General features: G+C 37.0%; 1 protein-coding gene across 2 annotated transcripts in view; it reads right to left on the minus strand.

The window, feature by feature from the left end:
* FAAH2 (fatty acid amide hydrolase 2) overlaps positions 1 to 24,602 on the minus strand; it is a 126,180-nt gene that overhangs the window by 42,405 nt on the left and 59,173 nt on the right. For both annotated transcript variants that reach the window (XM_090264248.1, XM_090264249.1), the window contains 2 exons: positions 5,224 to 5,359; positions 2,481 to 2,598 (listed from right to left, as the gene is read on the minus strand). In XM_090264248.1, the coding sequence (XP_090120374.1) occupies positions 2,481 to 2,598; positions 5,224 to 5,359 (254 nt within the window). The remainder of the gene's footprint in view (positions 1 to 2,480; positions 2,599 to 5,223; positions 5,360 to 24,602) is intronic.

Genomic DNA, 24,602 nt, shown 5'->3' on the forward strand with positions numbered 1-24,602 from the left:
GAAGAGTCAGGGATATTAAATCATAGCCAAAGCTGATGGTAACTTCTGGCCCCTCCCAACCAGAGAGCCTGTCTGGAAAATTGAGAGTAAACTGGAGTGGCCCCTCACCCTCCCACCTATTGCAAGGGAGCTAAGACTTAGTATCACCTGTTGTTGAGAGTGGCTTCTGTCCCCATCTGACCAAAAGGGCAGTTGACAATTTCTGGAAGCTATGCAACCCAGTGGTGCTGGAGCCAAGAGGAGGCAAGCAAAGCCAGTATTTTGCAAACCAAAGCCAGTGGCCCTGTTTGGCCAGGGAACTTGTGATGCAGTTTGGTTTTATTAAGAAAACAAAGAACTGTGCCAACTTTATAGACACTCCTTCCACTGTGCCAGGCAGGGAATCTAATGTGTAGCCTCACACATTGCTGAATACAGACTTCAGCACGTCCAACAGTGAACCTAACCATAGCACATAGGAAGCTGTGTAGCCTATTTAACAATCATATGTACAATGTCACTTGAAGAGAGAGCTCAGCCCATGGCTACTCCCATCTGAAAAACAAACCTGACCAGGGAATTTGGTGTATACTCAGGCCTGATTCAGTCATCCAAACAATGAGCTGTATGGGTGCAGAGTTCAGTACTCATGCCTTGTCAGGGCAGGGAAGCTAATTCATGGCCCCATCTACAACTAAACATAGTACCCACTCCTGACCATCTACTAAGACTAACCAAAGAATCCAGGAAACCACAGAGCCAATCCTACATCCTCGCTTGTATGGGAAAACAAGTCAGCAGTCCTATCTAACTGCTCTCAGCCAGAGGCAGAACACCTATGCCTGTCCTCAGAGCTTAAACAGCATTCTCCATAATAGCAGCCACTCCTGCTGAAGAATAGACCCAAAAATCAGAACTGAGGTGGCTGATAAAGATCTGTCTATGTCCAATTACTGAAATGCACAGATAACAATGTAAGAAAGCAAGGATCACAAAAAGTCAGGTAAATATGACAACACCAATAGAAACAAATAAAGCTCAAATAACTAACCTAAAGAAATAGAGATCAATAAATTGTCAAAGAATTCAGAATAATCTTCTTAAGAAAGTTTTGTTAACTATAAGAAAACACAGACAAGTAAACAAAATTAAGAAAACAATACATGAACAAAACAGAAGTACAACGAAGAAAGAGCTACCATAAAACCAAAAAATCCTAAATAAAGAAAAATACAATAATCAAACTGAAGAATTGAATAGAGAGTTTCAAAAGTAGACTTGACCATACAGGAGAAAGAATCAGTGACTTGATCATTAGAAATCACCCGGTCAAAGGAGCATTTTTAAAAAAATGAAAAAAGCCTATGAGAATTATGGGACACAATGAAAATAAATTTCTCATTATGGGATTTCTAGAAGGAGAAGAGAAATATAAAGGGACAGAAAGTATATTTCAAACAATAATCACAGAACAATTCCTGAACCTGGGAAAGAAATGAACACCCATACTCATGAAGCCCATAAGATTCCAAATAGATTGAACACAAATAGGGCTACACCAAGACACATTATAATTAAATTGTCAAAAATCAAAGAGAAAAAAAGAATTTTAAGATCAGCAAAAGCAAAGAGAGAAATTAGATACAAGGGAATCCCATAATGTAATTGGAAGATTTCTCAACAGAAGCTTCAGGCCAGGAGAAAATGTGTTGCCATGTCTGTCTTCTGATATTAAATGATTTTTATAGCACTCAAATTTATAATTGTCTTCATTTAGATTTCACACATATATTTCAGCTAATTCATAGGTATTGTAAAATCATTTTCTATTAGTTGTTTCTGATATATGGGGATGATTCTGATATAGGGATGACATGACTTTAATTATGACATTTGTTAACCTTACTGTGAGAGTTTTTACATGAATTTTCTTGATGTTAGAGATATACAATTACTTGTTTTCCAAATAATGATCTGTGTTATTTTTAATGGTGTCACATGTTGATTTACTGTATTTTTTTAAAAGTATTTTTAAAATTTGACAGGGCTCTTGTTCTTATTACTCTTCTTCAAATGAGCTTTTGCTTTTGAAAAGACAAATTTGTTTATTATTTCATTTTACTATAGAAATATTTTAAAATAAGCAGATTAGAATAGTTACATATGTGATGTGATCTCAATTATATAAAATTTACATCTACACATAAGCATAGAAGAGTAACCAGACAGATATTACAAAATAATAGTAGCAGATACCTCTAAAGAACTTATTTGCTTTATTATATTTTATTTTTAAAACCTTCCTTTTTATTATCAAGAGACAAATAAAATGTCAAAAATAACTATAAAAATTGTACCAAAAATTACTTAGTACAATGATTGTGATCACGTTAATTCTGCATACTGACACAGAAATATCTGGTAAACAGTGAAGGAAGAGTGAGAATGGCATCTATTGGCCTAAATATGAATTCCATTAAAGAGATTCTATTTATAATTACCTTTTTCTGAGCCAAAATAAGATCTTGGTCCACTTTGGACATTAAAAATGAACCACCATCATGTTCCATCCAGTAAAATTTCAAGTCCTTTAGATGTACCTTTTCATCTAGTTTTAATCTGTGGAGGAATAAAAAGAGACTAGTATGAACAAAATACTTATATATACTCACTAGTAATCCTAACAATTGAGTTTTTTCTTTAGTGGAGTTTTTTAAAAATAATTTTGTGCCAGAAGTAGTGGTAACTCTTTACAATTCAGATTTTCATTTAAGAACATTATTCTGCCTACAAGAGACAGAACAGTTTGGAATGGTTAAGACTGAAGATGGAGTGAGAAGTCAGAGGGCTCTGGTAGTAATCCAGGTAAGAAATTATTGTAGCCTATACCAGAATTGTAACCATGGTGTTAGAAATGTAATGGTGTAGGAAATAATTATCAGATAATCTTCACTGGAGATTGCTTAGATATAAGCAGTGATAGAGATGGGGAATCAAGCTTTAGTTAGTGGGTTGATCATGGTACACTCACTGGAATTGAGAAAGAATAGAAATAGCAAATCAGTTTTGTGGGGTTTGGAAAAAGAATGAAATCAGTTTTAGACATATTCAGTTTCAGGTCCCTGGGATGTCCAGTATGCCAGTTAATACACATTCTTGTAGCTAAGGTGAAAAGAACAAACTGGAGATACAGATTTGTGAATCTTCTGTGTATGGGAGGTAATTAAGTAGCAGGTGTAAATAGAGTCATTCTCAGTTGGGGAAAGAGAAGAATGAAGTGAGTCAAGACTCTCTAGAGTATGAATATTTAAGGATGAACAACCAAGGAATATAAAAAGGGAAAGGCATAGATACAATAGATATAGGAGCTGTATCAGAAGAGTGTGAATCATAAAATCCAAAGGTAGAGATTATTTCAAGAAGGAAGGAACAGTTAATATGGAAGCCAGTCCCAAAACTTGACAAATAAAGTTTTAGGTGTGGAAAGGTATAAATCAGTATGTAGTTTAAGCATGTTTAGTGATAACAAATAGGATATATAGTCTGTCTGGAAAAAGTCTAGCCATTTTTAATATAACGAGGATGGTTTGTTTGACATTGATGTAACCTGGCAGCCAAGGACAGTGGACTGGAATGCACATGCATGAACAATGATGACCTCACTGTAATACTCAGTACGGGTAGTAGATGCTGTTGAGTGAGCATGTGTACTGTGTGGCCGTGGCATTCAAAATGACTGAGTGCACCCTGGCTGGTGTGGCTCAGTGGATTGAGTGCTGGCCTGTGAACCGAAAGGTCACTGGTTTGATTCCTGGTCAGGGCACATGCCTGTGTTGTAGGCCAGGTCCCTGTTGGGGACTGTACAAGAGACAACCAATCAATTTATCTCTTGCACATGGATGTTTCTCTCCCTTTCTCCATCCCTTCCCCTCTCTCTAAAAATAAATAAATAAAATCTAAAACAAAATGACTGAGTAGAGCAACAAATCTGCATCAAATTTTGCATTAAGCTGGAACATTCCTCCGCAGAAAGTATTTGGATGATTCAGAAGGCTGCAGTTATGGGCAACTGGTGATTGGCAGTTTCATTAAGACAACCCACTCTCTCATGCATCACATCTCATGCACAGATTTCTGGTGAAACATCAAATCACCCAGGTGACTCAGCCCCGCAACAGCCCAGATTTCACACCCTGAGATTTCTGTCTTTTCCCAAAACTTGAATCACCTTTGAAAGGAGAGAGATTTCAGACTGTTGATGAGATTCAGGAAAATACAATGGGGAAGCTGATGGCAAATGGGAGAACTTGTGAGGTCCCAAGCTTCTTATTTTGAAGGGGACTGAGGCATTTTTGTCCTCTGTACAATGTTTCTTGTATCTTGTATCTTCTTCAAAAATGTCTCTATTTTTCATATTACATGACTGGATACCTTCTGGACAGATCATATATATATATGTGTGTGTGTATACAGTATATGTACACATATGTATATTATAGATATATGAGGTTGAAATCATAGAAGGTGAGACAAGGAATGGAATAAAGAGCTGAGAGAGTACCAGAACATAAGACCCAAAGCATAGGTGAAAGTATTTATATACCAAAGCAAAAAGAAAGACATATTCCCCAATCTAAAAGGAGAAATGAGAAATTAATGGCTGGGGAACTAGAAAGTTGGATGTAAGGAACTGCAGAGAGTTCCATGGATTGAATTTTCTTGGTGAGGTATAGTATGGGGTCATTACTGAATGCAAAAGTTAGATGAGTTCCTCATAGTTTCTCTGGAAAGAAAAACACTTTGAAATTGCTGCTGTGGAAAACATGATAAAAATCTATAAAGGGAAACAGGGAGATTTCTAGGCTGTACCAATGTCCCAGGGAGTCTGGAAAACATGTGTGGTGATAGATGGCATAAGTACCAGAAAATCTTAATTTAAAGTGAAATAAGTCTATATATTCAAATTGCCAAATGAACAACAATAATCCACTGCTTTCATCCCCCAAACAGGCCTCTCTTTGTGTCAGATTTTTCCACAGTATAATATTTTTACAAACTATGTTCCCAGTTTGTTAAGCATGATATCCCCATATGCAGAAGCTCTCTTTCAAAACAAAACAAAACAAGCCCCTCTAATTGTTTGGCTGAGGACTGGAAGTTTACCTGTATGTCTGTAATAAAAAAAGGAAGAATTAATAGGTATGGACAGGAAGGAGAGGAAATAAAGAAAAGAAGCAAACATACTTTTTGATCCCAGGTCCTGCCATGACCCTCAGCATGGGGGCCAGGTCTTCAGCATAGCGGCACATTGGGCCTGTGCACTGAAACAGCTCCTGGGCTCCCCCAGCCGTAGGAAACTGACCCTTGTTGGAGACCACACCTGAAAGGTTAGACACTCAGGTTAGGTGTCCAAAATAAGACACAATCCCTTATATGAGTGAAATAAATGGTTCTTAGCTTTTTCTTTCTGACTTATTTTGCTTAGCATGATATTCTCAAGGTCATTCCATGTTGTCACAAAACTGAAACTCATGGACACAGCAACAATATGGTGGTTACCAGAGGGAATGCAGGGTGAGGGGGTAGGTAGTTAAAGGTAAAGGGTGCGAAGTATATGGTGAAAGAAGATGATTTGACTTTAGGTGGTGGGCACACAGTGTAATATAGAGATCATGGATCACAGAAATGTACACTTGAAACCTGTATAAACTTAAAACCAATGTCGCCTCAATAAATTTAATTTAAAAAGACATGATGCCTAAATGTTGTATTTCACTATCATGTTTAATCTATCGTAAAACTGGAGGGTAGAACTTCCACTACACTCATATTAAACAGAAGCAGCAAGAGTAGACATATTTTTCTTGTTCTTGATCTTTGGAGGAAAGTTTTTACTTTTCACCAATAAGTATGATGGGTGTTTTCATATGCACCCTCTTTTTTAACATAAAAAGTTAATAGTGTTTACTATGTGACAGATACTCTTCTAGAAGCTTTACTACATTAACTGAATTAATTCTCATAATGACCTCATGAAGTAGCTATTTTGGCTATGTCTATTTTACAGATGAGACAACTGTGGCAGACATTAAGTGTCTTGTCTAAGATTACATAGTTACTAAGTGACAGAATACCTGAAGCCTAGCTCACCAGCCTATTATCAATCACTAAACCAGTGATTCTAAAACTTTTGGCTTCAGGATCCTTTTATACTCTTCAGAATTATAGAAGACCCCAAAGAATTTTTGTTTACACAAGTTAAACATATCAATATTTAACATATTAGAAGTTAAAACTGAAAATATATTAAAATATTTATGTGTTAATTTGTTTAAAGGTAACAGTAAACCCCTTACACATTAGCACAAAAACATTTATATAAAAGAACTAGATTTTCTAACACAAAAATATATTTAGTGAAGAGGTCATTTTTTACATTTTTGCTAATCTATTTAGTGTTTGACTTAAAAGAAAATACCTGGATTCTGATATCTGCTTCTGCATTCTACATTTTGCAATATGTAATTTTGTTGGAAATATATAAAGAAAATCAATCTTATACAGATATTTATTTGAAAAGGCAGAAGTAGTTAAAATCTTAACAGATAATTTTTCATATTCACTGTTGATATTAAATCAGGACAAGTCCTGTTTATAATAGTATATTTATAATAAGAAATCTGAAATTTTATCAATGAATTTCATATTCTGTTACACTAAAATCCATCAGTATATCTCTTACTCTGAGTCAATCATTTTCCAAGTCATAATTTTGTAACACCAATCACTGGTGATTAGAAAAACATTAGTTCACTAAAATATACATTACATGTTATATTCACTTTACAGTATAAAAAATTTATTCACATCACCCCTGATCTCTAAGAAAAGTCCTTAATTATTGCAAGGCTGTTAGGCTCACGGTGGCAGATGTAGGTTTTCTAAATTTCTAATTTTTGTTTGTATAAGGTTCTTAAAATACATGAGTAAAAGTCCAATCCAAAGTAAAAGACAGACAAATGAATCTGTTATATGTACAGAAATTTTTTAATTAGGAAGAAAAAATTACCGATGGTTACCAGAGGGGAAGGCAATTTGGGGGCTGAGTGAAAAAGGTGAGAGGATTAAGAAGAACAAATTGGTAGTTACAGAATAGTAACAGGAATGTAAATTATAACACAGGGAATATAGTCAATAATATTATAATAATTATGTATGGGTCCAGGTGGATACTTGAAATATTGGGTGGACCACTTTGTAAAATATATTATTGTCTTACCACTATGCTGTACACTTGAAACTAATACAGAATATTGAATGTAAACTGTAATTGAAAAATGAAAAATGAAGTAATGAAAGGGTCATGAATATATATTAAATATATAAATGTAGACTGAACTGTTGAAGATGCAAGTAGTAGCCTACTGCATGTACTTCTTTTCACCTAACTCTTTTTTACTAATCCTATGCTGACATGAATACACCAAACATCCATGTCAGCATACAGAGGTTATTAAAACCAGAAAAGATTAAGAAATATCAAGTAAGACATCAGCATCATGATGGCATAAGTTGTTTTCCTTTTCTCTCAATTTTTTTTTCAGATTTAATGTGTTTTATTGATTAAATTATTACATTTGTGCCAATTTCCCTTCCCTCTGCTCCCCTCCACCCGGTGGCCCCCCTCCCTCCAGTTGTCCCCCCCTTTTAGATTATGTCCATTAGTTGTGCATACAGTTCCTCCCAACCTCTCTCCGTCTATTCCATTCCCTCCTACCTTGATCCCCAATTCCTATATCATCTCCCTCCCTTTCCCCATTCCCCCTCCCTGTTGACCTCCCCCCAATATGCTTCCCATACCCACAGTTCCTCTTCCCCTCTCGTTGCCTATTTAGTTTGCCTTTGTTTCATCTCCCTAGCTTCTGTTTTTTTTTTAAACCAGTCCCTTTAACATCTCATATAACAGTGGTTTGGATCTAATGAACTCTTTCAGTTTTATTTTGTCCTGGAAACACTTTCTCTGTCCTTCTATTCTGAATGACAATTTCGCTGGATAGAGTATTCGTGGTTGTAGGTTTTGGATTTTCATTACTTTGAATATTTCTTGCCAGTCTCTTCTTGCCTGTAGGGTTTCCCTTGAGAAGTCAGCTGATAGTCTAAGTGGGACCCCTTTGTACATAATTCTTTTCTTCTCTCTTGCTGCTTTTAAGATTCTCTCTTTATCTTTAATTTTTGACATTTTGATTATAATGTGTCTTGGAGTGGTTCTCCCTGGGTCCAGTTTCTTGGGAACTCTCCTTGCTTCCTGGACCTGCAGGTCTATTCCCTTTCCCAAGTCTGGGAAGTTCTCCTTTATTATATTTTCACTCAATTTTTCAAGTTCTAGTTCATCTTCCTCATTCTCTGGCAAACCAATGATTCTTATGTTGGGCCTTTTATAACTGTCCCAGAGGTTTCTGATCCTTTCGTTGTTGCTTCCCATTACCTCTCGCTGCATTGGTTGACTGCTTGTTCCTTCTCCATATTCCAGTTTGTTGAAATGAACTCTGGATTTTATTTCCTTTCCTTCTGTCTCGTATACTGTTTTGTTCCTTTCGTTATGAAAGTTTTTCGCTTCTTTCATATCTTTTTCCTGCTCTTTTGTGAATTCTGTAAGCCACCTGATAACAATGGCCCAGAACTGAGCCTCTGACAGGTTTCTTATCTGTTCATCTGTCAGGTTCTCTATCTGCTGCCTGGTGAGTTGTGTTACCGGTATTTCTAAAGTTGCCTGCCTCATTTTGACAGATGCTTTTTGTTTTCTTGGGCTGGCTGTCGGGGGCAGTGCCTGTGTACGCGTCACAAATTAGCGACCGGCGCCTGCTTGTCCGCGACCTATTTCGCAGCCCTGTGGTGCTTTCTTTGGGGGCGGGGGTCCAAGATGGATTCACACAGTTATTCAGCTAGGAGACCGGGATCGTGTGGTGCTTTCTTTGGGGGCGGGGGTCCAAGATGGATTCACACAGTTATTCAGCTAGGAGACCGGGATCGTCCTCCCGCCCCCCTGGGCCTCACTGTTCAAGGCGATGCGGCGGCCGCTCTCCCCAGCTCCGGAGTCGCGCACCGCCAGGGGCTTGGCCACCGGGACTCCTCGCCGGGGTCGCGCACCGCCAGGGGCTTGCGTAGCCGCTCTCCCCAGCTCCAGAGTCGCGCACCGCCAGGGGCTTGGCCACCGGGACTCCTCGCCGCCCGCCGCTCCGGGTGCCACCGCAAACACCACTGCCCACTTTAACTCTTACCTGCCCAAATGGCACCGCTGGTTTATAACTTCATATGTTGGACTTCCGTGTAGTTTTATTTTCTGGAATTTCTAGTTATCCTTTGTTTTGAAGTAGTTGTATTCCTCTATAGTTGTAGAGGGAGACCTAGCGTGTCCGTCTAAGCCTCCATCTTGGCCGGAAGTCCCCCTTTTCTCTCAATTTTTAATACAACTAATTAGATATTGCTTAACTGAACAAAATCGTCTCTGCACATCACACCAAGGGACATGGAACGTTTCTAGCCTACCTTTGCATCCAAAAATATACTTGGTAAGGGCTGTGGATCCATGAGTCAATGAGGATCCCCATTCCAACTCACTGTGATGGGGGTAAAACCTGGAGAATGAAACCTGGATATATGCCCTCTGTGAACACAAAATTTGTAGAAGTCCAGCCTGGTTGAGGGGAGAATCCGGCGTGCAATCGAGGCAGGACAGACACAAGTTTGGATGCATAGAAAAGGGAGAAACTCATTAGGTAATCAAGAGGTTGCACTTTTGACTGCAGCGGAAGTGATCTCTCCAGCAGAGGAAGTGGAATGCTGTGACCTCTTCCACAAAGAAAATGGAAAATGAAAGTGGTGAGTGAATGCCTTGTTACTCTGTGAGGATGTGACTGTTCAGCAGCACCCATATTTCTGAGGAAGGCCCTTCATGAAACGGGAAATGGAGGAGAAAGGGAAGGAATCAGATAAGAATAGCAAAGGGAATTAAAGGAGCACAGTTTCATTGCCTGCTTCAAGAATTCAGCACGAAGTCCAACCACAAGCCTCTGGGAGTACCCCACTTGAAGATCTACCCACAGAGCTCATGGGCACCACCAAAGCTCCAAGTACTGAACCAACACCTAACCCAATTTTGCTGCTGGCTCCTTGTGTGTGCTTCCAAGTGCTTCTGTAAGAACAAGCTCAAGTAGAAAAGGAGCATGCTCAGAAAATAGGCCAAAGTCAAATCAAGGAAGAAACCACAAACTTAGTTATAGCACCACCTTCCGGAATATAAAAAAAGATTCCTAATAACCAGCATTGTGCGTTGTAAGGGGGAAAAAAGCCCTAAAAACTTGGTGGGGGGGGGCAAGCAAAAAAGTGAAAAAGAGAAAGAACTCAAGGACATGAACAACAGTGACATGATAGCCAGGGGAAGGGGATGGGTGGAGGTGGAAGAGGATATAAGGAGTTAATTGGTAATAGAAAAATACAATAAAATATTAAGATTTAAAAAAGATGGTATCACCTACTTTAATTAAGAAAGCAGAAGTGCATACATTCCAAATATTCAAATATCAAGAAATATTGTACCACAAAATAATAATTACTATTCAGAAACCAACTTAAAGGCCTAAAGTATTGCAATGTAACCGATAAAGAATTCAAAATAACTGGTATGAAAAAAATTCAACAAACTACAGAAAACTCAAAACAAAAAACAACAAAAAAAAAACACACAACAGTTCAATAAAACCAGGAAGAGAATTAATGAACAGAAGGCTTTCTTTATCAAAGAGACTGAAATTATAAAAAAAGAACAAACAAAATCTGGGTCAATAAATTATATAATGAATGCAAAAGGGAGCATCTGTAGTTGTGCAGGCCAGATAAAAGAATAAATGACTTGAAATACAGAAATATAGACATAATAAAGTTTTATTAGGAAAAGAAAATAATATTTAAAAAGAGTAAACAAAGTCCATGAGAGCTGCTGTTTTCATTGAGAAAGGCATATATTTGATAATTAAGGTTCCAGAAGGAGAAGAGAAGGAAAAGTTGGCAGAAAGTTTACTTAAATAATAGATGAAAACTTCCCAACTCTGAGGAAGAACTTGCACAAAAAAGTCCACAAAGCTAATGGAAAGTCTATTATCTCAATGCAAAAAGATCTTCTCCAAGAACATAATAATAAAACTGTCAAAAATAAATAATAACAAAGAGTATTATAGGTAGGTGAGGGATAAGTAACTTACAAAGAAACCCCAATTAGGCTAGCAGTGAATTTCTCCCCAGAAACTCTAAGGACAGGAAAGAGTGAAATGACATACTGAACATGTTGAAAAATAAAACTTCTAACCAAAAATAATATACCCATCAGTTATCCTTAAGAAATGGAGCTATAAATACTTTCTCAGACAAACAAAAGATGAGGGAATTTATCACTATTACAACTGCCTTGCAAAAAAATTCTGGAAGGAGATCTTCAAGCTAAAATGCACACACACACATGCACACACACACACAAACACACACACACATCCCATTGAAAGTAACACATTAGACCCAACAGACTTAAAATACATTTATAGAACATTTCATTCAACAGAAGCAGAATGCAAATTCTTCTGAGATGGACGTGGAACATTCTCCAGGATAGAGCATATGATAGGACCCAAAACATATCTTAGCAAATTTAAGATTTAAATTATATTACCTTTTTGACAACATGGCATGGAACTAGAATTGAACAGCAAGAGGAAAGCTGGAAAATGTACACACATGTGGAAACTAAACAATACACTTCTGAACAACCAATGGGTCAAAACAGAAATCAAAAGGGGAAAAAAAATTATCTCAAAGTAAATAAAAATGGAAGCCAAGCATACTAATTCTGATGAGATACTGCAAAAGCAGTTCTAAGAGAAAAGTTTATAGCAATAAATGCATACATTAAGAAATGAGAAGCCCTGGCTGCTGTGGCTCAGTGGATTAAGCATCGGCCTGCGAGCCAAGTGTCACTGATTCGATTCCCAGTCAGGGCACATGACTAGGTTGCACGTCAGGTTCCCAGTTGGAGGAGCAAGTGAGAGGCAACCACACAGTGATGTTTCTCTCCCTCTCTTTCTCCTTTCCCCTCTCTCTAAAAATAAATAAATAAATAAACAAATAAACAAAATTTTTTTTTTAAAGAAAGAAATGAGAAAGATCTCAAACCATCTAGCTTTAATTTGTAAGGAACTAGAAAAGGAAAACAATAATCCCAAAGTTAGCAGAACGATTAAAATAATAAAGATCAGAGAAGAAATATATAAAATTATAAAATAGAGGCCAGAAATACAATAGAAAGGACTAATGTAGCTGAGCAGTGGTTTCAAAAAGATTAAAATTTGACAAAAATTAGCTAAACTAAATAAGAAAAAGATAGAGAAGACTCAAATAAATAATGATTAAAATAAATAAATAATAGAAATAAGAACAGGAGGCATTACAACAAATACTACAGAAATACATAGGATGATAAAATACTACCATGAATAATTGTATTCCAACAAATTACATAACCTGGAAGAAGTGGATAAATTCCTTGAAACACTCAACCTCGCCAAGACTGAATTAGTAAGAAATAGAAAAACTGCACAGACCAACAATGAATTAAAAAAAAAGAAAAAGAAATCAATAATGAAAAACCTCTCAACACACACTAAAAGACCAGATGGCTTCATTGGTGAATTCTATTAAACATTTAAAGAAGAATTAATGCCAATCCTTCTCAAACTCTTTCACAAAATTGAAAAACAGGGAACACTTAAAGACTAATTTTATAAGACCAACATTTCCCTAATAACAAGGCCAAATATGGAAACCACAAGAAAAGAAAACTACAGACCAATATTCCTGATGGATACATATGCAAAAATTCTGAACAAAAAATAAGAAAACTGAATTCAGGAACACATTGAAAGGATTATATACACCATGAACAAAAGGGATTTATCCCTGGGATGCAAGAATGGTTCACATATGCAAATCAATAATTACAACACATTACACTAACATAATTAAAGATTAAAAAATGCATGATCTTCTCAACAAATACAGAAAAAACACTTGAAAAAATACAACATCCTTTCACGATAAGAACTCTGAACAGATCTGGTATAGAAAAAACATACCTCAACATAATAAAATCCAGATACAAGAAACCTACAGATAACATTATACTCAATGCTTAAAAAAAAGATATGATTTTCCACTAAGGTAAAAACCAACACAAGTTTTCCCACAATAAGCACTCTCATTAGTATAGTACCAGAAGTCCTAGCTACAGCAGTTATGCAAGAAAGAGAAATAAAAGGGTATCTGAATCTCAAAAGAAGAAAAAATTGTAGCTATTTGCTGATGATATAATTATACATATATATGTAATTCCAAATAACAAAAAAATTGTTGGAATTAACAATTTCAGTAAGGTTACAAAATATAAAATCAACCAACAAAGACCTGCTGCATTTCTGTATTCTAAAAATGAAATATTTGAAAAACAAATAAATAAACTATCTCATTCACCATAGCATAAAAAACAATAAAATATCTAGAAATAAATTTAACCAAGAAAGTGAAAGATTTGTACCATGAAGCTCAAGACTTTGGTTGTAGAAATTGCAGAAGACACACATAAATGGAAAGCCATCTCATGTTCATGGATCAGAAGAATTACCTCGTTCAAATATCCATATTACTAAAGCAATCTATAAATTTAACACAATTCATCTCAAAATTACAATGGCATTTTCTTAGAAACAGAAATACAATTCAAAAAATTTTATGGAACCCCAAAGAACCCCAAATAGCCAAACAATCCGGAGAAAGAAGAGCAAAGTGGGAGGCATCATACACCTCATTTCAAAGTACACTGCAAAGTTATAGTAATAAAAACAGTAAGGTACTGGCATAAAAATAGAGACATGGATCAATGGAACAAAATAGAAAGACCAGAAATAATCCTTTTATGTACAGTCAACTAATATTCAAAAAGGGAGATAAGAACATCAAATGGGAAAAGATACTCTCTTAGAAATGGTATTAGGGATACCGCATAAACAAATGTAGAACAATGAAATTGAAACCTTATCTTACATCTATTACAAAAATAAGCTCAAAATAAATAAAAAGATTTAAACATAAGGCCTATACCATAATACTCTTAGAAGAACACATAGTGAAGAAGTTCCTTGCATAAACAACAAAAGCAGAAATCAAGAACTAGAACTATATCAAATTTAAAAGCTACTGCATAGCAAAAGAAAGAACAAAGTGAAAGGACAATCTATAGAATGGAAGAAAATGTTTGCAAATTTTATATCAAATAAAGGTTAATATCCAAAAGAAAAAAATATATAAAAAACACATGTAGCTCAATAACTATAACAGCAGCAAAATAAAAATTATTTTAAAATAGGCAAGGGAATTAAATGGACAGTTTTCCAAAGAAGACACTCGCAATAGGCAACAGGTACAATGTATGAAAAGATGTTTAACATCACTAATCATCAGGGAAATACAAATCAAAATCACAATAAGGTATCACTGCACACATTTTAGAATGGCTATCATAAACACAAGAGATAACAAGTCTAGGCAATGATGTGGAGAAGAGGGAACACTGTACACTCTTGGTGGGGACATAAATTGGTTCAACCACTATTGAAAACAATATAAAAGTTCCTCAAAAAATTTAAAATAGATTTATCATATGATTCACCAATTCTACCTCTGGGTATGTACTCAAAGGAAATGAAAACAGGATATTGAAGAGATATATGCACGCTTAAGTTTATTGCAGAATTATTTGTAATAGCCAAGATATGAAAACAACCTAAATACCCATCAATGGATGAATGGATAAAGATGTGATATATTTATATACATACACACAAAATGGAATATTATTCAACTATGAGTGAGAGGAAATTCTGCCAATTGTGACAACATAGATGGATCTGACATTATTCTAAGAGAAGTGTCAGAGAAATACAAATAATGTAGATATCATTAATGTGTGGAATCTAAAGAAACCAAACTTGGAAAAGAAGGGAGTAAAATGGTGGCTACCAGAGGCTGAGAACTGAGGGGATAGGAGAGATTGTTTAATGGTACAAACTTTCAACAAGAAGTAAGTCCTAGAGGAGTCTTAAGATGGTGGCAGAGTAGGAGGATTTCTCACACCTCCTCCCAGAACCAAACTGGAAATACAACAAAAAGGAGGACAACCACCGGAAATAAATAATCAAAGACTACCTGAAAAAAAAAGACATTTAACCATTGACAGCCAGACACCAACTAGAGACTGGGAGGAAGAGCGGGAACATGAATGGGACAGCTCCATTCCCACAGGTGGCAGAGTAGGAGGATCTTTCTTGCACCTCCTCTCAGAACCAAACTAGAAATAAAACTAAAGAGGAAACAGCCACCATAAATAAATAACTGAAGACTACCTGAAAAAGAGGCTTAACTAAGGGCAGCCAGAAACCAATTAGAGACCAGAGACTGGTAGGAAGGGCAGGGATGTTAAAGGGGATGGTTCCCGTACCCACAGGAGGCAGGCCGGGATTACAGCACAGCTGTGGGAGATTTCCCCTGAGAGAAGAGAAGCCTGGACCCCAGACTGGGCTCCCAAACACAGCGCAGCGCCAATGCTGGGATCAGCTTTCCGTGTAGCACCCAGCAGTGAAAGGCCATGGATTTTTTGTCTGCTGGGGAAAGACGGGGCCTGCTGGAGACAAAGCCACTATTTTTTTTTTTTCTTAAAGGGTCCAAAGCACAGGTTTTGTGTTTGCAGCCACCCAAACTGGGCTCGGGTAAAGGGAAGTGCTGTGGACTAGAGTTGAATGAGGAGAGTCTGGAGTCGGAGGCATTGGGGAGAGTCATGTGAGAGTGGCTGTGAGGATTTCTGTGCCCGGATATACCTCGATACTGCAGCAGCCAATCTTTCTGAAGTACAAGCCCCTCCCAGGAGGAAAGCAATTACCATAACCTGTGGGCTACTGCTTGCCCCATGCTCTGGAATCCTACTAGCACCACTCTGCATCTCTTTTTTGTTGTTCTTTGTTCAGTATTTTTTTTCTTTTGATTTTTCTCTTTTCTCCAATCCTGCATCTTTAATCCCTGCTGAGGAGACAGCAACATACAGACTCAGGAGGGGTCAGAGACTGGCTTCAGGGCACAACCATTCCATAGGAAACAAACTGGTGTTTACCCCTCATGGGAAAGCCATAGAAACACACTCTTGACTTCTGGCAAACCCAAAATCTGGGCTCTGGAGGCTCCACCCACTAGGACAGACTCAGATGAGTGGCTCCGGGGCAAGGGAACACACCCGCCATCTTCCCTGAAGTCTGAAAGGCACCTACAGCAAGAGATCCAGGAGTCCAGCCCCCCAATTCTGCCAGAACCACTCTCATAAATAGGTCAGTAACTAGGCTAAGATTGACAGCAGGACAGCAGGCAGAGGCAGGCAGAGGTGGATCCTGCTGGTGCCTTGGGACATTTGCTGACCCACTCTAGGACCCAGTACTGATAAAGGCCAGCTTTGCAGCACAGGTTGGCCCATCCTGTATGCAGCCAAGCCCAGAGCAAACAGCCACAAACTGGATCGCCTGTAGCTCTGAACAGGCTGCCAAGGGCTAGATGTGGAAAGCAACTGACACTGGCTTACATCAGCCTCAGACAACATCAGAGCTGTATCCAAAGGGAGAACCCAGCAATAAAGCACTAAACTGCTGAGACAAATTCCACTTTGTCCTTTTTTCATAACCTTTTTACTTTTTATTATATTTTTGTTGCTCTATTTTTTCTATCACATCTCTTATTTTACTCCATTTTTCCTTCTTTCCTTTTATTTTTGTTATTCTTTCCCTTTCTTTGTCCCTTTTTCCTATTTTTCTCTATTTATTACTTGTATTAGTTCTCTTCCTTTTCTCCTCACATAATCACTTTTCTTTCCTTTGGTCTTCTCTTACTCTTTTTTTCCTTTCTCTACTATTCTATTTCTTTTTCCAATTTTTACTACTCTTTACTCTTCTGTCATTAATTTTGCTATTGTTGTTGGGAAGTTTGCTTGTTTTTTTTTTTTCTGTGTGTGTTGTTTTGCTTTGTTTTGTCAGCATCTGTACCACAGTACAAGATTTGGTGAGGGTTGAGCCTCTCAGACAGCCAGCCGGAGGGGAGATTACACCAATGATGTGGCCAACAATAATCAGAACTCAAATACAACAGGAGAGGCCACATAACCCAAACAAAGGGCATTCATAGATGATCCAGCTCAAGAGATCAAGCAGATTGCACCTCTGGGTCCCACAGGACTCCTACCAGAGAAGGCCACCAATGAAGACAGGGACTCAAAGCAGATCTGTCTAATACATTGAAACAAACAAAAAGAAACAGCTAAAATGGGGAAACAAAGAAACAACCTCCAAACAAAAGAAAAGGAGGAATCCCCAGAAAAAGAGCTAAAAAAAATTGAGGCAAGCAAATTATCAGATATAGAGTTCAAAGTAACAGTCATAAGGATGTTCAAGAGATTTAGTGAGAACTACATCAGCATGAAAAAGGACATAGAAACTCTTAATAAGAACCAGTTAAAAATGAATAATGCAATATCTGATATGAAGAATATACTAGAAGGAATTAAAAGCAGGCTAGACAAAGCATAGGACTGAAACAGCAATTTGGAAGACAAGGTAGAAAAAAATGCCCAGTCAGAGCAAGAAAAATAAAAAAGACTTAAAAAGAGCAAGGATCATTTAAGGAAGCTTAGGAACAACATGAAACATAAGAATATTTGCATCATAGGTATATAGGAGAAGAAAGGGAGCAGGGGATAAAAAATTTGTTAGAAGAAATAATGACAAAAACTTCCCTAACCTGGTGAAGAAAAAGTCACACAAGTTCAGGAAACACAGAGAGTCTAAATCAAGAATAACCCAGAGACCCACACCAAGACACATAACAATTAAGATGGCAAACTTTAAGGACAAAGAATCTTAAAGGCAGCAAGAGAAAAGCAGTTAATTGCCTACAAGGGAGCTCTGATAAAGCTGTCAGCAGATTTCTCAACAGAAACACTACAGGCAGAAGGGAATGACATGAGGTGCACCAAATAATGAAAAGCAAGGACCTACAACCAAGACTATTCTATCCAGCAAGGCTTTCATTTAAAAGAGCAAGCAAAATAAAGAGCCTCCCAGAAAAGAAAAAGACTAAAGGAGTACATTTCCAACAAACCAGCATTGCAAGAGATACTAAAGGAACTGCTTTAAGAAGAAGAAATAGAGAGAGAGGAACACAGGTTCAAAGGGAAAAATGGCAATGAATAAATACCTATCAATAATAACCTTAAATGTAAATGGATTAAATGCTCCAATCAAAGACATAGAGTAATTGAATGGATAAGAAAACATGACCCATATATTTATGGTCTAAAAGAGTCCCACCTGAGAACAAAAGATTTACATACGCTGAAAGTGAAGGAATGGAAAAATTATTCCATGCAAATGGAGACAAAAAAAGCTGAGGTAGGTAGCAGTGCTTCTATGTGACAAAACAGACTTCAAAACAAAAGCCATAACAAGAGACAAAGAACATCACTACATAATACTAAAGGGATTAATCCAAGAAGAGGATTTAACCCTTGTAAACATATATGCCCACAATATATGAGCACCTAAATTAATAAAGAAAATCTTGGAGGACCTTAAGGAAGAGATAGACAGCAATACAGTCATTGTAGGTGGTTTTAACACCTTATTGTCACCAATGGATAGATCTTCTGGACAAAAAAATGAACAAGGAAACAGCTACCTTAAATGCACATTACATTGATTGGACTTAATTGACATTTACAGAATGTTTTATCCCCAAACAACAGAATACACATTCTCCTCAAGTGCACATGGATCAATCTCAAAGGCAGACCACATGGTAAGACACAAAATAAGTCATAACAAATTTAAGAAAATTGAACTCATATCAAGCATTTTCTCAGATCACAATGGCTTGAAACTAGAAATCATCCTCAATAAGAAACAATCAAAAACATTCAAATACATGGAGAATAAATAACATGTTATTAAATAATGAGTGGATCAACAATGAGGTCAAGGAAAAAATCAAAAAGTACCTGAAAACAAATGAAAATGAACACACAACCCAAAACATATGGGACACAGTGAAAGCAGTCCCAAGAGGGATGTTCATAGCATTACAGGCCTACCTAAAGAAGACAGAAAAATCTCAAATAAACAACCTAACCTTACACCTAAAAGAACTAGAAAAACAATGAACAAAGCCCAGAGTGAATAGAAGGAAGGAAATAATCAAGATAGGAGCAGATAAATGACACAGAGACTAATATATATATATATAAAGATAGATGAATCCAGGAGCTGCTTCTTTGAAGAGATAAACAAAGTTGATGAACTTTTAACCAGACTCATAAAGAAAAAATGAGGACCCAAATAAATAAAATCAGAAATGAAAAGAGGAGTACCAACTGATACCACAGAAATACAAAGGTTCTAAGAAAATACTATGAACAACCATATGCTAAGAAAGTAGAAAACCTGGGCAAAAAGTATAGATTTCTAGAAACATAGAATCTTTGAAAACTAAATCAAGAAGAGGCAGAAAACCTGAATAGATTGATAACAACATGACAAATTGAAGGAGTGTAGTGCACAGCGCTACTGAAAGGGATTCAAAAACAAAAGCACAGGCACTGTGGATAGTGATGAAGAAAAAATACTTTATTAGGGGAAGAGTATAAAGCAACAGTAAGATGCAGGGAAAGGTAGAGGGGAATTTCAGGGGAAATACATCACCAACCAAGCTACCAGCATCTGAAGTCACAGAGCAACATGGCTGAGAGAGGGAGAAGGGAATTTAAAGGGGAATACATCACCAACGGAGCTATCAGCATCTGAAATCACAGAGCAACATACTGGGAAACCCTAGGGTGGTGGTCCTCCAGAGCCTCGGTAGAACACCAGGGGTCCGGGCAGTGTGTCCACTCCACAGTTGAGGCTTCAGAGGACCAATCCCTACTCCCTAGCTTATATATATTTTACTGACAATAATTATATGAAGATAATTGCTCTCTACATGACAAGAAACACCTGGTGGATCCTTGGTCCCTGGGAACTGGCCAGATTCCCACAGTACATGGAGCCACCCCTCCCTGTTCTAGCATTCAAGGTCGGTACAGTCTTGTTTTGGGGCATGCTTATATAATAGCCCATGGCACTTTTCCCTTCTGGGGTTGTGTCCAGGACTATGTCCCCGGTTCACTTTTTAGGCCTCAGCAGTACAAGCAGTAATCAAAACATTTCCTGCAAACAAAAGTGCTGGACCACATGGCTTCACAGGTGAATTTTACCAAACATACAAAGAACTAACACCTCTCCTTCTCAAACTACTCCATATGATTCAAGAAGAGGGAAGCCTCCCAAGCTCTTTTTACGAGGCCAGTATTATCCTAACTTCAAAAGCAGATAAAGACGCTACAAAAAAAGAAAACTATAGGCCAACATCCCTGATGAACATTAATGCAAATATCCTAAACAAAATATTAGGAAATTGAATCCAGCAATACATTAAAAAGATCATAAACCATGATCAAGTGGGATATATCTCAGAGATGCAAGGTTGATACCATATTCGCAAATCAATGAACTGATACATCACATAAACAAAATTAAAAGACAAAAATCACATGGTCATATCAATAGATGCAGAAAAAGCACTTTACAAAATCCAGCACCCATTTATGATGAAAACACTTAACAAAGTGGAACTAGAGGGATCATATCTCATAATAATAAAGGCTGTAGACAAGAAACCTATGGCCAACATCGTATTCAATGGGCAAAAACTAATAGTGTCTCTTTTAAGATCAGAGACAAGACAGAGATGTCTGCTTTCACCACTCTCATAGTACTGGAAGTCCTAGCCACAGTGATCATATAAGAAGAAATAAAAGGCATCCAAATTGGGAAAGTGGAAGTAAAACTGTCATTATTCGCAGATGGTATGATATTGTACACAAAATTACTTAGCCTAATAAATGAATTTGGCAAAATAGATACAAAGTCAATATTCAGGAAACAATGGAATTTTTGTACACCAATAATGAACTATCAGAAAGAGGAATTAAGCAAACAATCCCATTTACTATTGCAACAAAAAAATAAAGTACCTAGGAATAAATTTAACCAAGGAGGTAAAAGATTTGTACTTGGAAAACTATAGGACACCAAAGAGACTGAGGAAGATACAAATGAGTGGAAGCATATGCTATGTTCATGGATTAAAAAAATTAACATCATTAAAATTTCCATACTCCCCAAAGCAATCTATAGATTCAATGCAATTCATATTAAAATACCAATGGCATATTTCACAAGTCTAGAACAAATATTCCAAAATTTATATGTAACCAAAAAGGACCCCGAATAGCCTCAGCAATCTTGAGAAAGAACAAAGTTGGAGGGATCACAATACCTGACATCAAACTATACTACAAGGCCACTGTAATCAAAAGAATCTGGTAATCAAAAGAATCTGGTACTAGCATAAGAACAGACATACAGATCAATGGAATGGAATAGAGAGCCCAGAAGTAATCACACATCTTTACGGTCAATTGATATATCACAAAGAAGGAAACAGCAAACAACAGAATAAAGATAGCTTCTTTGATAAATGGTTTTGGGAGAACTGGACTGGTACTTGAAAAAAAATGAAACAACTATCATCTTATACCATACACCAGAATAAAGTCAAAATGGGTAAATGACTTAAATATAAGTAATAATAATAATCCTAGAGGAAAACAGGCAGGAAAATTTCAGATATCTTACGTAGCAATATGTTTGCTGATATGTCTTCCAGAGCAAGAGAAATAAAGAAAAAAAATAAACAAATGGGACTACATCAAATTTAAAAGCTTCTGCACAGCTAAAGAAGCTATCATCAAAATGAAAAGGGAACCCACTGTTGGGAGAACATATTTGCCAAATGATGCATTAGACAAGGGTTTAATCTCCAAAATATATAACAAACTTATATGGCTCAACACCAGGAAGACAAACAATACAATTAAAAAATAGGCCAAGAACCTGAATAGACACTTCTCCAAAGAGGACACATGGATGGCACATAGACATATGAAAATATCCTCAACATTACCAGCCATCAGAGAGATGCAAATAAAAACCATATGTCACACCTGTCAGAATGGCTATCTTTAATAAATCAACAAACAACAAGTGCTGGCCAGCAAGGATGTGGAGAAAAGAAAACCCTAGTGCACTGTTTGTGGGAATTCAGACTAATGCAGCCACTATGGAAAACAGTATGGAATTTCCTCAAAAAAATTAGAAATGGAACTGCCTTTTGGCCCAGTTGTTTCACTGTGGGATTCCTAAGAATCCCAAAACACCAGTTTGGAAGATTTTATACAACCCTATGTTCATAGCAGCGCTATTTACAATAGCCAAGTGCTGGAAACAGCCTAGGTGCCCATCAATAGATGAGTGGATCAAAAAACTCTGTACATTAACACAAGGGAACACTATGCAACAGTAAAAAATAGAAGGAATTCTTACTCTTTACAACAGCATGGATGAAACTGGAGACTATGTTGCTAAGTGAAATAAGCCAGTTGGTGAAAGATAAATACCATATGACCTCACTTATAAGTGAAATCTAATGAACAAAATAAACTAGTGAAAAAAAATAGAATCAGAGGCATAGAAACATGGAATACACTGGCAGCTGTAAACAGGGAGAGGGGAGGTAGGGCCTGGTTGAAAGAAGGCATAGGGAGTAGTCAAAGAACATCTATGAATAATCCATGAACATGGACAACAGTGTAGGGATTACTGTTGGAGTTGGGGGCAGGCTGGGTGAAGGGGGCAAAGTGGGAAAATTGGGATAACTGTAATAGCATAAACAATACAATATTTAAATTAAAAAAGAAATCACAGAGATCTAATGCACAGTATAGTGAAATGGACAATATTGTATAATTATCAAACCTGCCAAGATACTATAACTTAATCATCCAAACACTAATAGGAAATAATAATTTTATGATAGAAGTGGTAGTTATCACTATAATAGTAATTATAATACATTATATAAATGTATCAAATCAATGTTATAAACCATAAATTTACAATATTATATTTTAAATATATATTAACAAAAACTTGGAAAAAGAAAAATTAATATAACAAAAGTCAGGAGATCATTATGTTAAAATGTTTACATATAGTTTTAAAACTTTTAATCTAAATATTAGAATTAGAAATGAAAAAATTACTTTTTCCTTAGGCTTTTAAATTCACCTTGCAAATATTATTGTTTATAATTTAACAGTCACTTTTAAGCAGCCTAAAATGTTTTTGGTCTTCTCTGCCAACTACCCAAAAGAACAGAGAAGGAAAACTCTGACTCCAAAAAACCTCCACTGCCTTGCGGCATACCTCTTCAGGGGAAAGGCTAAGGGAGTAAACCCCGACAGAAAATCCGGAGCCAGAGTCCCTAAGGCGGTTTGACGTTGTAGTCAACACCGGCAACTCCTGCGGCGCACCTGAAGCCAAGCTGTATTGACTCCGTCTTTCCCTTGGACCCTTCAGCTGCGAAGAGAGGGGGGGTCTGCTGCATGGGCAACAGCAGACCCTCCATATCACCCTGCCCAGGCTCTGTAGCTTCATCGCAAGATGTCGATTCAACATGGGAGGAGACAGATACCGTGTCACTCCCGAGTCGGACTGCACAACCATTCTCGGCGTTGCAGATAGACTCTTAAGAAGCTACACCATCGTCTCTTGAGACGGACGGCTGCCGACGACGACGACCCAAAAGAATAACCAAAGCTTGTCTATCAGTTGTTTTTCAGGTAAAAAAAAAAGAAGTACCTTAGAGAATCACACAAGTACTTTTCCCTGAGAAAACCACAGTATCTTTGGTATACTGCAGATATGCTTTATACATAATTCTCATTTTGCTATGGAGAAAAGTAAGAATATACGTCCTCAAGGGTTAAGGTTTTATGAAATTAATGAATTTATAGTATCATCCAGGAATTGCAATTAGACTTGCAATTAATTTTTTCCTTTATTTTTATTGTTGACACTATTTCACATGTCACCATTTTTACCCCCTTTGCCAACCTCCACCCAAACCTTGACCCCCTTCCCTCTGGCTATCACCACTCTGCTATCTGTGTTTATGAGTTACGCATATATGTTATCTGGCTGATCCTTTCACCTTCTTTCATCCTTCCCCCCTTCCTTTTGACAGTTGTCATTCTGTTCCATGTATCCATGCCTATGTTTCTGTTTTGTTCATCAGTTTATTTTGTTTATTAGATTCCTTATATAAGTGAGGTTGTATGGCATTTGTCTTTCTCTGACTCGCTTATTTCACTTAGCATAATAATATCCAGGTCCATCCATGCTGTCAAAAAAGATACACTTCTCTTTTTTACAGCTGTGTAGTATTCCATTGAGTAAACATACTACACCTTTTTAATAATTTTAAGTCACGGAGAGTGA

The sequence above is a fragment of the Furipterus horrens genome, unplaced genomic scaffold (assembly GCF_987537825.1).
Source record: "Furipterus horrens unplaced genomic scaffold, mFurHor1.1.pri manual_scaffold_17, whole genome shotgun sequence".
In the NCBI taxonomy this organism is placed as follows: domain Eukaryota; kingdom Metazoa; phylum Chordata; class Mammalia; order Chiroptera; family Furipteridae; genus Furipterus; species Furipterus horrens.